Source organism: Eptatretus burgeri, chromosome 3 (assembly GCF_056783735.1).
Source record: "Eptatretus burgeri isolate ZD-2024b chromosome 3, Ebu_testis_v1, whole genome shotgun sequence".
NCBI lineage: Eukaryota > Metazoa > Chordata > Myxini > Myxiniformes > Myxinidae > Eptatretus > Eptatretus burgeri.
The window spans coordinates 49202492-49219724 of record NC_140963.1 but is presented as its reverse complement, the minus strand read 5'-3'; the positions used below and the strand labels follow the sequence as shown (position 1 = coordinate 49219724).

General features: G+C 40.4%; 1 protein-coding gene across 6 annotated transcripts in view; it reads left to right on the top strand.

The window, feature by feature from the left end:
• MYLK (myosin light chain kinase) overlaps nucleotides 1–17233 on the top strand; it is a 213325-nt gene that overhangs the window by 22197 nt on the left and 173895 nt on the right. For 4 of the 6 annotated variants that reach the window (XM_085873203.1, XM_085873200.1, XM_085873199.1 and 1 more), the window contains exon 2: nucleotides 1410–1600. In XM_085873203.1, coding sequence (XP_085729329.1) covers nucleotides 1451–1600 — 150 coding nt within the window. In that variant the 5' untranslated portion in view covers nucleotides 1410–1450. Of the gene's footprint in view, nucleotides 1–1409; nucleotides 1601–1982; nucleotides 2047–2656; nucleotides 2759–17233 lie in introns of those variants that run through there. The other 2 variants (XM_085873202.1, XM_085873201.1) reach the window with 2 other exon arrangements.

The window sequence follows — 17233 nt, the reverse complement described above, 5'->3', positions numbered from 1 at the left end:
TCAGCCTGTAAGCATTGTTGGATTAATTTATGATCTCGTAAGGTTGTTGCCAATTGTTGACTTCTTCACAATTTCCTGCCTTCCATCCAATTACAAATTGAATGATCACTAATCTCACCATGTGATATGTTTCCATTGGTCTGAAGTCTAATCCTGAAGCTCTTTGCATCCAAAAGGGAAATATTGCTTACAGCATGGACAAGTACTTGCATTGTGAAAAGAAATGTAATTATTAAATATTGTCTGGATCCATCGATAGCACCTTGAAATGTCAGACCAGTTATTTCTGGTCCTGATTGTGGTGTCCTGTGCCCATCCTGGATCCTCATTTTCATGTCGTTTGTTGAAAATTAAAAAAAAAAAAATCTTTATCAGCTGCAGGAAATATTCAGGGGAGGCTTCAATGGGTTCTCATCCTTGACTTGGAGTTTTAAACTCTTTTAAGTAAGAACACTTGAAGATGGTGATTTTTCACTATTCTCATTCATTCAGTAAACATGTTTAGTGAGCAGTTGCTACAGGCAGTGCAACTCATTGCTTTTTAATATAGAATATTTTAAATATTAATTTCACTTTTGGTCAGGCAATGTGTGAATGAATCAGATTTTCAGTTGCTACTTGTACTGAATAGCATGAAAAGCAAGGAGGGAAGTTGGGGGAGGATTTATCTGGGAGGAGGTAGGTTGTGAGGTGGGGTGGTGGCTTCAGATTATTGTGTACAAAAGAATAATAAGAAGAAAGTTTAAAAAACTATATATTTATTTATTTATTTATTTTATTTTTGTCAATTGCAACCAATCGTTGGGGCTGGCAGTATGGCCTAGAGGTACGCACAATGGCCTCCAAGCTGTCTCGCCTGGGTTTGAATCCAGACCCAGCTATAAACTGTCATGCTGGTGTTTCACAAGCAGGGTGATTCATCAATGTGTGTGCCGTCCCTCCGATGGATGTTAAACTGGCAATCCCGTCTGCCAGCTTTAGTTGGTGGATGTTAAAGATCCCATGGTGTCCTTCGCGAAGAGTAGGTGAGTTATTGCCGGCACCCTGAACAAATGGCCAATTCCTGCCCCGAACTACTGCTGGGAAAGCCATGGCAAACCACCCAGTATAACCGTTGCCAAGAAACTACTTCGGCAGCACCGACGCTCTGTAACGGCTTATGGTACATCAGAATCAGAAACCAATCGGTGTGTCTTAAAACCCGTATTTAAATAAATGTCATCATTCTGTGCATTGTGAGAAGTTGAGGAGCAGCCTGCAATGTCAATCACAACACAAATAAGATATAATAATTTATATGCTAGCATATTTGTCTTGCTTACACAGTTATAGTTTGACTTTTGGTATGAAGAATTGGTCCTTGCAGCCGTATTACAAATGGAGATCATCTGTTGCCTCTCTTCAACCAGGACGGACCTGCTCCTTTGGATAATTTATCTCCAGGGTCAGAATGGGGGACGGGCACGGTGCTTTCAAGTCAACGCAAGTGTCCAAGGCCTCGGTGTGGCTGGAACGGACGCCTTTGTACCCACCAGCCTTTGCCTTGTCCCCGCGGAATGTACGTGTAGTTCCTGGGGCGACCGCTACTTTCGATGGAAAGGTGAGTCTCTTTCGGCTCAGGAAGCTGCATTCTGCTTGTGAGATGTCTCCCATTGCTTGAAAACATCAAAGTGTCTTTCCTGTCTGGATCTCCTTTAAGACAGACGGAGCAAATCCTTGAAAGCAAGAGATGGAATCGAATATTTTAATGTCGTTGGTGGAAATTTTTTATGATCTTTTCAGCTGCAGGATATATTCAGGGGAGGGAGGCTTCAATGGGTTCTCATCCTTCACTTGGAGTTTTAAACTCTTAAGTGAGAACACTTTGAAGATGGTGATTTATTTATTTATTTTTTGAAATCTCGTTCTTTCAGTAAAGATGTCGACTCTGAGCATCAGCTCGGCAGTGTTACTCATTCCTTTATCTGCGTTCCTTAATCCAGGTGTGCATAAAGGTGGAAATGGTGGCCAAGCAATTTGCCCTGGACCATAGAGGAGCGTGGAATGGTAATGTAGAAGACGATGGGGTCAGCTTGAGTTGTGGTTTTTTACCATTACTTTAAACATATTGGTGTGTAGTGAGAATGAAAAGAAAGAACTCAACTTGCTGGTGTCTCAGAGTTTTCCCATTTTATTTTTTTTGTTTGTTTCTCTGCCCTTCACACATGGGCCTTTAAAGAGCACATTGTGAACCGGTTTTGATGGAACTCGTATGGTACTACCTTGTGGACATTTCTATTACTTGTAGGAACAGGTCTATTGACTATATCTGTGAGGCATCACGGCTCATAAAAATGCGGAAAAACAAAAAAAAAACAGCTTCAGAATTCAAAATTGACTATGAGGGGCAAAGATCGCTGCGAATAATTTGTAACAACAATCCCAAAGGGACATTGTTAAGTCAGAATTTTTTAATCTCAGGCTTGGATATGTTTGTGCCTTTACATCGCAGGAGAAAGACAAAAACAAAGCTTTCAGTTGCAAGGTGTTTGACTAGGCCTGTATCGTATTCTGATCAGAAGGGAATGAATCGTAGCGTGTAGTGGAAACCTCACCGCAGCAGTCTGCTATTGCTGGGGGCTGGAGTTCTCTCGGATCAGTGACTTGGCTCGAACAACAGGAACCTGTCGCTATGCATTTCCAGCCATGCCCAGACGCGCGCCGCTGGAAATTGCATTATGCAGGCCCGACATTTTGGAGACTCTGTTCCGAGGAAATGGTAAGATGCTCAAGGCATGACTTAATGGCCACGTGCTCGGGCAGCCATGGGCATCGGCTTGCCCAGATTTCTTTCCGCACAGGTCCAACTGCACTTTGTAAATGTGGCTGAGGGTTCATGCTTACTGTCGGAGTAAACTTTACATCCATAGGTAAACGGCGAGCAACCTACGAGGGTTGTGAATACTATGAAGCAGGAAAACAAAAGCCTCATAAAAACGTCCAGATTTGCAGAAAAAAAAATGTTCAGGAAATGGTATTGGTTCAACCATTCAGTTTCTTCAGAACGTTGAGCATGATTTTCATCCATTCCTTTTATATTTATTGCTTGGAGGTATGTTCTGGAGTTCTCATCCAGGCTACTCATTTACATTCTGTTGCATTCCAGCTTTTACGTTTGTCCTGCCAACAACGCCAACGAATGACTCTTTATTTGTTCTTTACAGTGGCTGAAGTATTAGTTTGCTTTTCTCATCACCAAAGAGCACCAATAAGATTGGAAAAATTACAGTAACATAGCTGTCAAAGCTCCATCTTGGCTTTTGAGCAAGCATCGCTCACTGTTTGCCATCTGTGGATTGCTTTGTAAGAATCTGCGGCGATGGGTTGTTTCGAGTTGGGCCGATTATAGCTGATCCATGGTGATGCGGAAGATTTGTTTGAAGCATTTTGGCTCGTCACGTGTTCGGCTGTAGCACAATGCACGGCCGTCGAGCATCATGGGATGGTCACACACTGGCTCATTCTGTGGAGTTCTTTACAGCTTGAGCAGGATGTGGAGGGCAGTGGGTCATTGGTTTCCTACCACATATAATTTACAGGACTGTTTTCGATTTGAATCTCTCAGCCTTTCCCTGGTTGTTGTCACTCGTAGTTATATGAGCATTTTGTGTGACTTTTTGTTCTTGGTCTTGCTTGCTCTTCTCACACCATCTGCTGCAGATATAGTTGCCCCTCCCCCCCGCCATAGATTTTTACTCTCTGTATTCCATTTCTTTCCTGATGTCGTTTGGGGAATCAAATTCTGCACACGTTGACTGACGTTCATGATTGTCGGTAACCGGTCCGTGCAGCACCTCAAGATTGTCATTCTACTACTATTGCTAATTGTTTAACGGCCACAATTATACGCACCTCCGTGTGGGGTCGGCCTGGGAACGTTTTTGACAGTCTTTCACGAATTAGCTGGTCAAACGTGACCTGCAACTGAAGGTGATAGGAATTTGGCACTTAGCCATGGTGTCAGCGATAACTCACCTACTCTTTAAGAAGGACACCGTGGGGTGTTTCACATCCACCAACTAATGCTGGTCGATGGGACATCCAGTTCAATGTATATCGAAGAGACTGCATACACAGTGATGCATCACCCTGCTTGCGAAACACCAGGGTGGCAGCTTATAGCTAGTTCAGGATTCGAACGGAGGCGAGTGCACGTATTTTTTGTGCTATCCTGCCAGGCCGCATCCAGAATGTCATTGGTCATAAAGTATTGATAATGGTGATCCTAAATATCAATAATAATAATAATTTTTTTTAAAAAGTGAAAAAGCAATTTGCACATTGGACTTTGATATTTTGCACAAGATTCAATGTTTATTGTTCAGACACGAGGGTTGTCCAAAGTGTTTTGCCACCCCGCTTCGAGCTTTTTAAAGCAAAAGTTTTAAAGGTGATCAAAAAATTATATGTTTAACCTCTCCTGATTTGATTGCTGTTAAAACTCCAAGTTTCTCCAACTATTTGTTTTGCTTCTGGAATTAAAACAATGGCTTTTGGTGCCAAAGGACATGTCCATGGGATGGGAGAAAGGCGAAAGTAAAGCATTAAATTTATGGTGATGTGGAAGAAATATGCAAAAATTCAAAATTATTTTCATCCAAAAGAAGTCCAAGAATGAGGTTGAGGAAGATGTTCGCTGAAGCGTCCGCTGAAGAGATTAATACAGCCATGACTACTGAGTTAAGCAGACGTCAGAAGGAGGGCTTCTGTGTGGGGATGAAACAAAAGTTGTTTGACCTCTGCAAGAAGTGCATTGAAGGGGACAGATTATTTAAAATAACTTGATAAGGTTTGTCTAACTTGATAACTAAATAAGGTTTGTCAACTGCACGATATGTCCATTATGTAAGTTAGGTAACGGAACTTTTGGGATGACTCTCTTCGCACAATAATTATTTACCTTTCCATGTGAAGACTATTTCCTTCTGTTGGACGTCCGGACCGCATGATATTAACAATAATATAGTTGATCGCAAGACTTGCACATTGATGTAGCAAGATTAGAGGACAATTTCCTCAAAATTTGATCAAGTGCATGCATCTATAATAACAGCTTGGACAATATATCGAGATTACAAAGGAAATTTTCAAATAGCATTGGTAGCTCAGAGGTCACATGTTCGCTTTTGAGTGGTCCAGAATGTGTTTGATTTGTGATTTAATACGATCCGTCAAGTTGTCCTGGCGCTTCATGGGCGGTATCGTCGCTTCATAGAGAGTAAGCCATTTTTCGGGGACGGTGGTAAGCCAGCTGTCTCATCGTCTGCCATTTGCTTGTGCAAGGTTAAGATCCTATTGTTCTTGAAAAGAGCAGGCTTCTTGTGTGCCGGTACCCCAGCCCAAATCAAAATTATTGCTTTGGATTTAACAATGGTGAGGAAATGTCAATCGATTAAGCATATTGTTTACCCTTGAAACTGCTTGAGCAGCCCATACTTTGAATGTATGTTATTTATATATTAATTTTAAATGTGATGAGATGTATTGTAAATTGTAACCAGCAAGTAACAATGGCATTGTGAATTGTAACCAGTAAGTAACAATGGTATTGTGAATTGCGATGCACCATGACTTGGTTGCTAAACGACTGCTTTTGTGCAGGAAAGTTGGCTGCATCGAAAGCTGAATAAATTTCTTCCTCGGAAGCCATTGCGGTAGAACAATGGAGGGACTGCACGAAGCCCCTCCTTCATAGCCGTTTAACCACATCTATATCACCAAGTGAAGATTCAATGACTGCCAATTATAAGAAGTGGGGTCAACCAAATTGACTGAGTTGGGGCTATATTGTCCAAAGAGAGTTCCTGGTGTTTTCCTTGAATTTTAGGTTTTGCAACATCAAGAAAAGCTTGGTCTCTTCCTGAGGCTTGCCCCGTTCATAGTCCCCCCCCCCCTCCCCCAGGAGCTTGAAAGCATTTGGGAGAGAAAAAAAAGCGACAGTCTTTAAAAAAAAATTTTTACAGAGGACTAGTTTCATGGAGGAACTGAGTGAAAAAGGGCAATCAGCGTTACAGACTGATGGTTAAAAGGGGAAGGGAAGACCAAAATGCATGTACACAATGGAAATGAATAGTTAAGTGCCAGGAATGGAAGAGGGAAGAGGAGGAGGTGGAAAGAATTTTTTTATCCTCTTTCAAAGGGAACTATTTGTGCATCTGTGATAGATTGCCACTGATTTGAGAATGCTAAATGCTCCGGGGATCCCATCTCAAGCGAAGCGTGACTGTCCGAATTTCCTGAGAGGCAGAGCTAAGAGCATTCATGAATGTCATCCCAAATGCTTCACCAGACTGATAGTTCGTAGCTATCCTGACGTGCACCTGTGGCCTATCACATTCGTATCATATGTGGTCCAAACACATAGTATTTTAAGAAAGTTTGTTGCGTTAATATGTGTATTTTTCACATTGTAGAGTTAAGGTTTTGTTTTGTAGGAATCTATCTAAACCTATAATGATGAATTTCCATTTCGGTGAATTTCCATATATCAAATTTAATCATCCCATTTCCTCATATGGGATAATTCAATTTGACACATGGAAATTCATCGAACGGAAAGATTTTCTTCTGGCTAAACAGTTGCATAGGCCTGCCCATTGGGTGTAAGCTTTGGAGAGCGATAGCCTGCTTCTCAGTTTGGTTGTACTGCAGCACTACTGGGAAGATGATTTAATTCTCAACCCTGCCTTGGTTCCTCTACAGCTGCAGACATTAACAAAGAGCACAAACATGAGAATCCCAATGCGACACGCTCACTCAGTCACCGCACTGGTTTCATTGCTTGTTGGCGAATCATCAGCGACTGTGGAGACAGAAATGTGCACCACGAAGGCTCCCAAGCATGGACTGCGGTGCAATGCCAATAGGAGTTGCCATATTGTGACAGCTTTGGAAATGTATCCCAGGTAGAGAGCATATGTGGACACCCCCATTTTTCCAGTTTTAACTGAAAAATTAAGCAGTTCAAGTCCAGTGAATAACCTGAAATGATACAAAGCTAAGCAGTAAACTGCCAGAGGTTAAAAAACGAAGTTTAGGTCACCAAAAACTGAAAAATAATGTAAATTTCAGAGGTGTTAAAAAAGGCCCTTTTCAGGGAACAAGTAATGGGTGAGCAACTGCAGCTGTTCTGTAGCAATGGAAGTAAATTAAGCCTTGAAAGTTGATGCAAAGAATTCCTACAGGTGTCCCAACTTTTGTTGATTAGTTACAAACCCTCTGTCTGTATAAAAGCAGTGTTGGAACAGACTGTTGCTACACCCTCTGAAGCATTATTTGGACAATATTGCACTGCAGGAAGTAGTACGTTGCTATCATAATGGTGAGAAAAATACAATTAACAAAGGAAGACAGACAGACCATTATAACCCCTAAAAGTGTAGGTCTTTCCTTTCGAGAAATTGCAAAGTAAACCAAGGTGTCAGTGAGTACAGTTTCCAACACCATCAAAAGGCACTTGGAAACTGGAGGAAACTCTGACAGGAAGAGGTTTGGCAGACCCAAAGCCACAACACAATCAGAAGACAAGTTTTGGAGAGTCAACAGCTTGCGTGATAGTTGGCTCACAGGACAGCAGCTTCAAGCACAATTTAACACTGGTCAAAGTAAGGAAGTCTCAGTTTCAACTGTGAAGAGAAGACTTCGAGCTGCAGGTTTGACAGGTCGAGTGGCAGGAAGAAAGCCATTTCTAAGATGGCAAAATAAGAAAAAGAGGCTTGTCTGGGTCATGAAACACCACCAGTGGACTCCTGAAAACTGGGAGAAGGTCTTATGGACCGATGAATCAAAATTTGAAATATTCGGTTCATCACGCAGGGTTTTTGTACGCCATCGAGTAGGCGAAAGGATGATTCCTTAGTGTGTGACACCAACTGTCAAACATGGAGGAGGAAGCGTGATGATCTGGGGCTCTTTTGCTGGATCCAGAATCGGCGACTTGCACAGAGTGACTGGCACCCTGAACCAAAAGGGCGACCACAGCATTTTGCAGCGCCATGCAATTCCCTCTGGTCTACACCTAGTTGGTCAGGGGTTCATCCTGAAGCAAGATAACGACCCAAAACATACCTCCAGGCTATGTCAGAACTACCTTAGAAGAAAAGAACAAGATGGTCGGCTTCAAATCATGGAATGGCCAGCACAGTCTCCAGACTTAAACCCCATCGAACTGGTTTGGGATGAACTGGACAGAAGGGTGAAAGCAAAGCAACCTACAAGTGCAACACATTTGTGGGAACTTCTGCAACAGTGTTGGGAAGAACTTTCTGAACAATATTTGATTTCCATTGTAGAAAGAATGCCACGAGTATGTTCGGCTGTTATATTTGCAAAAGGTGGCTACTTTGATGAGTCAAAAATTTAGATTAAATTCTGTTCAACCAAACGATTCCATGATTTCTTTTTTTATCTGCAATTGTTTATTTGTCTCGGGTTTAATTTCAGAGTACATTTAAACATTAAACTGCTTAAATTTCAGGGAAAATTGGAAAAATGGGGGAGTTCTCAAACTTCTGACCGGTAGTGTGGGTGACCCGAGGATGAGTTATTTCAATGGCCTATGTGTCGGTAGACCTTTACCCCTTGTCTGATGGTTTGGGGAAGGGGCATGCATTGAGGTTATTTGTGTTTCCCCGGTGTGATGTCTTCTTTCCCCCCCCCCCCCCCCCGCTCCTTTCAATCTTTCGCTCCATACCCCATTGGTCCATTCTCCCCTCTGCCTTTCTCAATCCACCAATAACCCACTTCACCAAACCTCAGTTTAACAATCCCTCCTTCACCCTATCAGTTCATTCCCTCCCTCCCCCCCCACCAATTCCCTCCCAACAAAAGTAAATTGTCAAAAGATGTCGTGATGGTTATCCATAAGAAGATTGTGGTGTCGTATTGTGGCATCGTAATGTGGTGTCATTTCTCCCTTGTTTGGTTTTTTTTTTATTAACGATTTCAGCTCCCTGTTTTTTCATTTTCTTGAAAAAAAAATTTTTTTTTGTACCAATATCAATGGTCAAGAAAGATAATTATTATTGAGAATATAGCCTCATCTCACTTGCATAATAAGTAAGCCACATTGCTGCATTATATGTATGTGTGTGTGTATATATATATATATATATATATATATATATATATATATATATATATATATATATATATATATATATATATATAAACATTGCTTGCTTTATGGCTTTGATTTCTGGGGCCTTTGCATCCTCTTGGGAAGAATTCTGTGCATTCCTGTGGCTGGCGTTGTGAAATAATGCGCAGAAAGCAATCCTCCTCGGGTGGTAGAATTTATGTGAACCATGTAGAGCCTTACTCCGAATTCGAGTTCATTCTGTGAAGACTTGATGTGCTTTGCTTCACATTCTGTACCCCCGCCCTCCTGGCCGGGTGTAGTCACCTCGTACATTGGATGTTGTGTGATAACATGCCCCGTGATTGGAATGTGACTTAAACTCGATCATAATTGCCACAGGTCGCAAAAGTACTCCTTTTAAAGTAATTTAATATATATTTTTTGTGAGTGTGAATGGTACTTTCGTTGTTTTGGCAGCTACTCCTTAAAATGAAGTTTTTCACACGACTACTTTAAAGGCCCCCACTTATTCCCACCTTGTTGGGGGGTTGGCGACAGGAGGAATATTCAACTGAAGCTAATTTGGGTCAAACTATGTGAGGCAACACCCTGTATGCGAAGCACCAATCCGACGGTTTATAATCGGTTCAGGGATGAAACCTCGACTAGGTAGCTCAAAGGTAAGTATGCTACCTTTGTGGTAAACAAGACTAGAACAACTTGTACAAAAACCTTTCTTTGTGCCTTGGTGTCGAAATGAAAAGGAATGGTCAGATATCAGGCACAGAATCATTTTCTCAACATCACGCGCAAAGTCCCAGTGGCACAGAGCAGACGTGTAAAGGAATTTGGAACTTGGCCAGGATATTGGCAAACCGTGACCTGCTATTCGTGAAAGATGTTATGGAACTTTTGACCTCCCAAAGGGGATGCCGGCAAATGGTAGAGCCAGATTTTGTCTGATTTTATAGACTTTGTGCTTTTTGAATTCTAAATGATTCCTGTGCTTTGCTAAGACAACAGTTGTTGCGATTTTTATATCTGAAGTACAATGCATAATGAGCAGAGCTCTGCAGAATACATTTGCAGCTTCAGTGGATTCGTATTCTTCAGGGATATAGTACTTCCCATGTAATCTTATGAGTGGAAGAACAATCTGGACTTATTGATATTCCCGCTCTGGGCTAAAAGGACATATAATTTCACAGTTACTTTAATATTTCGTGCACCAAGGTATGAAGAACAGTTTGGTCAGTCAGATGTGCACAAATACAGCCAAAAAAGCAGGTAGTTAATCATTGAAGATGTTTTCCACAAAACTTGAGTTCACAAAACATGAAGGGTGACAGGATTGGCTGCACCATTGCCATGAGATTGATACCTGGGACATTTGTGAAGAATGTCATTCTTGTTTTACTGGTCAATCTTCGATGTCATGATGTCACCAGAATGCCTCCGCCCACATTATTACATCATTATGCATACTTGTACCAAGTTTGATTTAAATCCCTGAACCCCAGATTTAAAATATTAAATAATTCTGGCTGCCAGACAATGCATCCCATCAGGTTGAAATTTAAAACATATATTCCATATGTCCACCAGATCATAACTGTGATGTTTCACATCGATTGATGAAGCGGTTCAAGAGAAATTTTTATGAAAGAATTTCGTTCAAACTAATATGACTGTCAGACCATGTGACCTATTAGTTATTCGTGAACACCCTGGTATCCCCAAGGCTTCGGAAACATGTAAGTAAAGTTTCCCCTCAATCTCTCAAGCCATTCTGGAGAAGATTTTAAAATGTTTATTCTTCAAAAAATAAAAGCTGCCAAGCCATGTGACTAATGATGTCATTGGTAGAGAACCTTTTGTTCCCACCTGGGCGATCATACCTGTAAAGTTTCGCCTCGATCTGTTCAGCTGTTACAGAGACGATTTTTGAAACTTTTATGTTAAAAACAATATGGCTACTAAACCACGTGACCAATGACGTCATCAAATTTTTTTCCAATTACAATTTATCCCAAGATGACCCTCAAAAATTTTCACACTGATCGGATAGTTTGACATATGCAATTATAATATCACAATGAAGCTACGTATGATGTCATCAAAAAATCACACTTGTTTCCCATGTGGAGTACTTCCCATGTGCCAAGTTTCAATTTTTTCCATGGAGCGCTTTCAGAGATACAGAGGTCCAAAGTTTTTCCTTTTTTCCAACATGGCTGCCACGCCAAGTGACTTTCGACCTATGATATCATAGTTATCACAAAAACATTCTACATGAGTCGTCCACTTATGGTGAAAATTTCGTGAAATTTCTATGGTGAAAAAAAAACTGCCACTCCACTTCAATATAACCCCACTTCGATCGGACACCTGACCCACGACGTCCTCTTTATCAAATCAAATTCAGAATGGGTGGCCGATCACATCTTTGGAGTTTTGCGTTGATCGGATAAGGTTGAAATTTTCAACCAATATTCCCCATGCCGAGTCGATCAAATTCAAAAAAATATATTTCTCTGAAACCGCTTTGCCTTTCAATGAGTGATTTTGCAGTGATGAACCATGACTGATGCTACAAATACTATATTTAACCAATGGCCTCATCAGTCACATGATGTGGCAGCCATGTTGGTTTTAAGGAAACAATCAATTCTTTCTCTAAAACTGTTTAACCTATCAATACCAGACTTTGCAGTTAAAAATGACATCATCGGTCATGTGGTGTGGCAGACACATTGGTTTCAAGGAAAATATTTGAAAAAAATGAATATTCAGAAACCACTGCAGCGATCGATGCGAAACTTTGCAATTGTGATCCACTGCCCTTGCTCCATGTTAATGCAACTTGATTCACATCAATCTGTTTAGCGGTTTTGGAAAAAATGTTTTTTTAATTTCCGGTTTTCAAACTAACATGGCTACTAAACCACATGAGCGATGACATTGAAAATTTTGACTCTGCCCACGATTTGGTAGAGGATCACGTATGTGAAGTTTTATTTTAATCGGATAAGATTTGTTTTTCTATCCAATATGGCTGCCACACCACATGACATATGATGTCATAATTTCCACACTATATGCAGCAATAGGGTTCGATGATATTTAGTAAATTTCGCTTCGGTCGGATAAGCGGTTCCAGAGAAAACATTATTTGATATTTTTTTTCAATCCAATATGGCCACCGAACCACGTGACTTATCAGCTATTCTTTATCACCCTAGTGTCAACAAGGCATGCTGAATAGGTGTGTGAAGTTTCCCCTCAATCTGTCCAGCCGTTCTGGAGGAGAAGATTTTTGAATATTTTAGGGTAAATCCAAGATGGCTGCCAGACCATGTGACCTACGATGTCATAGTTATCAAACTTTACTCAACATGGCTATTTGATCATTTATGTGCAGTTTCACTTTGATCATGAAAGCGCCTGATGCCTCACTCCGCCTGTGAGACACTAGGATTACAGTTTACAGCTGGGTCGGGATTCAAACTAAAGCTAGACAGCTCAGAGGCGAGTGTGCATGTCTCGAGGTTATCCTGCCAGCCCAGTGTACAATGAAACCATCTAATATCTTGCACAGCGGTGCACCGAACCGTTGAATTGTTGATGTAGCTCAAGGAGCGAAAGTCGGCAATGAGAGAAACTTTCCCAGAATTAGGAAGGGTGTTCCAAAATTTCACCATGGTTTTTATTTAATTTCTCAACATTCCAGTACAGTATTGACAATTCATAATAAAATGTCCAAAAGTATTTTTTATTAATTTGTACATGTTATATTTTTGGTGTATCTTGGACTACTGTCAGTATCTCATTAATATAACTTTTGAATACTCTACATAGTTTAGGTCACTGCATCATGTATTCCATATGTTCCAAGAAAATTCCATTCATATCATATATGTTGTATTTTGTTGATCAAATGTTAAAACCGTTAATCACTCTGTCAATTTTTGTATTCTTTTTCAACTTCACCTGGTGATGCATCTTGGAACATTCTTAAGGTGAGTACATTTGAAGTGGAATGTTGTATATGCCAGCTCTATGTAGGAGAGGGAAGATGCTCGAATGTGATTTTTGGCCCAGTATACAAGTGTAATAGAAAATTGCAACAAGAAACCAAACACCGATGAGATCCCCAGGGTGATTTGCGAGATGTTGTCCACTTTATTATGCCTCCAGCATAGGTGCTGGATTGGACTAACGGAGCATATCACAGATGGAATGTTATTGCTGCAACCAGACTTCCAGACTCACGCGTGCTTTGTGACTGGATCGCACAGACATTTGATGTTTATTTAAATTTGTGTAAAATTAGCTTCTCTGCTCTGCCATATATGGATTAAAGGAGTTTTATTTTTTTTTATTAAAGAAACGACCGAATCAAATCTTGGAATTCTGATGATACAAGACAAAATCTGATCTGATTAAAACTGCTTATCTATCGAGCCAGCTGGGAGTCTACAGCATTGTTTGCTCCCAGTTGCAGGGGGAAGACATGCTGGCTATCCTGTCTCTATGTTAAACATCACGTGATTTGTTTTTTGTTTGTTTATTTTTTTGCACCGTTGGTTATGTTGGCGAGTTTACGGACCATCTATTTTTCCTAGTTTGTAACTTATGTCATTGCAGTCCCACGAGGCTCTATTGGTCCATCTCAAATGAGAGCTCATGTGAGAACAGAATGAATTGTTTCTTTTTTTCACTTTTCACTGCTTAAAAAAAAAAAAAATCAAAACAACGGTATATTTTGCTTCTGGTTTAACCAGACTCTGTGGCACAATTATGAGAGCATCGTCTCTGAGTCTGGGCGGTTGGTGGTTCAAACCCTGTCCGAGTCACACCAAAGGCTTTTTCAATGATACTTGCTGCTCCCTTGCTTGATGCTCATCATTTAAAAGGATAGAGCATGGACAAGCAACACTGGGAAGGTAATGGCAAGCCACCCAGTATAAACCGAGCCAAGAACCTGATTCGGGAGAGAAATTGACTCAGTGAGTGAATAAGCGCATGTTCTCTCCAAGGTGTTAAGCAACAAGCATTTTGAGGCTTGTATTGTTTTTGTTCTGCATTCAAATGTGTTCAGATGTTGTAGCAGAAGAGAACCAAAAACATTGATATCATCCACTCCACAAACATTAACAGGATGTCGGTGGAAGCCAGAGTTTTGTTGTTATGCATAAACAACCTGGCTGTCAGAAATTATCATTTGAATTGGCAACGACGCCAGTTTACAAACGATCACGGACGAGTTTACGTTTGCACAAAGGACATTGTTAACATGCGACCACCATTAACCATAATGCAAGCTCATTGACCAAATGAGACGATTCGGCCCTTGCTATAGGATGTTGCACTATTCCTTGACCAGGGCCATCTCCGGTTGATCAGTGGACTATGTGCAGATTTGTCATCCGTAAACATGCATCACTCAGTTGTCCCAAGCTTGTTCAATCAGTATGGAGGCCAATCCACCTGAGCAATGCTGCTGTCCTGAAGTACAGCATTCGCAACACGTACGCAGTGAGTGTCCATTGTCATCCATTTAGTTGAACTCGGAACCTTGCATTTAGGCAAGAGCTACAAATGCAGGTGTAATGACCTCATCCGTGTTTCTCACATCAACACTTGATTTGTGTATTTGACATCGGTTCATGCATTCCTCCCAATGATGACTATATCAATTATTCAGCCAACTTCAATGCCTGCCCATACCTTCGAACTGTTCCCACCAAAATGACCATGTGGCCTCATTACAGGATTTGCAAATCACACTCCAGACTCCAGCACAACCATCCTCAAAGTCAAGACAGAATTTAGATGTGTTGGTGAAAAGAACAATATACCATTTCACCCTGCACTTTTTGTTGTTCCGTCACCCATTGCATGTGTTGCTGCCGAGGGTGTTGGATTAGAGGGAATGTGGATCGATAGTCTTGTAGACGTCATGCCATTGGCAATGAAGCCTGTTCAAAGCTGTCTGGATGGAAATTTGATGGTGTCCTCTTTGCAGACCATTCTGGAAATATTGTGCTGTCGAGAAGCGGTTCCTTCGAGCAAGGGTGACATAATGACGATCCTCATGAGGGGTCGTAGCCCTTGGGTGACCAGACTTGGATCTTTCTATTTAAGTTATCCAGTATGACGGTACCATGTCGGTGCCCTTCACATGCCATTGTGATCAGCGTTGTCATGTCGGGGAAGCACCGACATCCTTGAACCTTCCTGATAGGGTCAGCCAATTAGTTTAATGTGAAATGATTCCGAGCTATTTCTAAATGACTTGGATAGCCTGGATGGCTAAGTTATAGAGGATATTGAATGAAATTGGCCATGGGCATACATGTACACAGATTATGTGGGAGACTTGATTTGCACATTAATTTCCAGGATTTCTCAGTCCAGGTGCCAATAAATGTAACATTAATGTTTCACATCCAATTTCCTGATGGGGTTCCAATTCCAACATACTTTATAATATGGAATGTGTTTGGGGTTATTCAATCACATTTTTTATCAATTAGAGGTTTTATTTCATTCGTTTTTCTTTCCACGAATTAATTTATGGAATTTACAACATGCCTTGGACTCTGCTGTGTTATTGGAAACTCACCGTACTTTGTTTGGCCAAAGCTTTCATAACCGTTAAAGGGTGGGTGGGGTGGTATACAATTGAGGAGACAAAGTTCCATTGCATACTTTGGGGGGGTTGGAATGGGCTGGGTTGGGGCAGGGTGGGGGGCGAAGTGGGATGATTGACTGGTGTTCACATAATTTTGCATTACTTTTCGGGCCAGAAGGCGATGGGTGGTGTTTCTGATCCTATTCTGTTTTTCACATTCATACCTTTACTTTTTATATAACCTATATTTCAAGTATTGTACATGTGAAGGGTTGTTTAATCATTTGCTGATTGTGTAGTTATTTTCATGGAAGCCAAGTTTATAACATTTAAGATCCCAAATATCAAATCGATACATGCGTCCTTTTGGAGAATGTTCCAACGAATCCCACAAATCCTCACTTGGGTTCTCCCAAATTAAGTGTTTAAGTCCATGTCATGCTCCGTAAACGGTGCAGCGTCATTGGTATGACAAAGTGGAGATGTCTTGGATGTATCTATCGCTGTCAATGTTATTGATGGTAAAGTATATAAAGAAAATGTAATTTGCATGGATCATGGCAGTCAGACTATGCAATAAATTCTCCCCAGAACACGACACTCATAAAAAATTGGAATTTAACTGTATAAGGAAAGGTCCATCATGTCATAGGGTTTCATCATACCAGCTGTTTAAAAGGATTCATTATGACTAACCAGTTGATGAACTCTCATTGGCATTCTCCGTTCTTTGGCGTACATTTTTGAATGCAATATTTTGCAATATTGATTGATTATAGATATAAGCAACCGGTGAATAAGTCCTGAAGATCCTTGTACTTAAAAAAAAAAAAAAACAATAAATGAATGTCCCAATTTCCTGGTTCTCTGATGGTATCAACTGCTCTAATATGGAACATCATAGTTATTCTCCACATTCCTTGGTAAGTGTTGCCTTTCACGGTCCTTTTTCACTTTCTTCTGTCCACAGTTTTTGACGTTTTTTAAAATATTTTTGGTAACATTGTAAACCATTTCTTGTATACCCATAAAATGGCAGTGTAAATCTTCCCTATCACATTCTTACATTTCACTTGAAAGGGTCTAAAGCCCGAAACAATAACTCCTCTTTCAAAGTGATACATTCTTTCATTTTCTCATGGAGAATTGCAAGACGTACTTTCTCATTGACTTCATGGAGATTTGCAGCACGCTTGTGTTTGTATTTATTGAATGTTCATTTTTCCTGAAACTAAACGTTTAAATGTGCTTCCTTGAATTATTTGTTTTATTATTATAACTAAAAAAAAAATTGTATTTATTTTATTTTAATATTTCACATATATATATATATATATATATATATATATATATATATATATATATATATATATATATATATATATATAGTTTTTAATACTACGTCATTTTACAGTTGTTGGATTTTCAAGCTTCACAAAAATAATTTGAAGGAAGTTTGGGGTAGGGGAACTTACTGA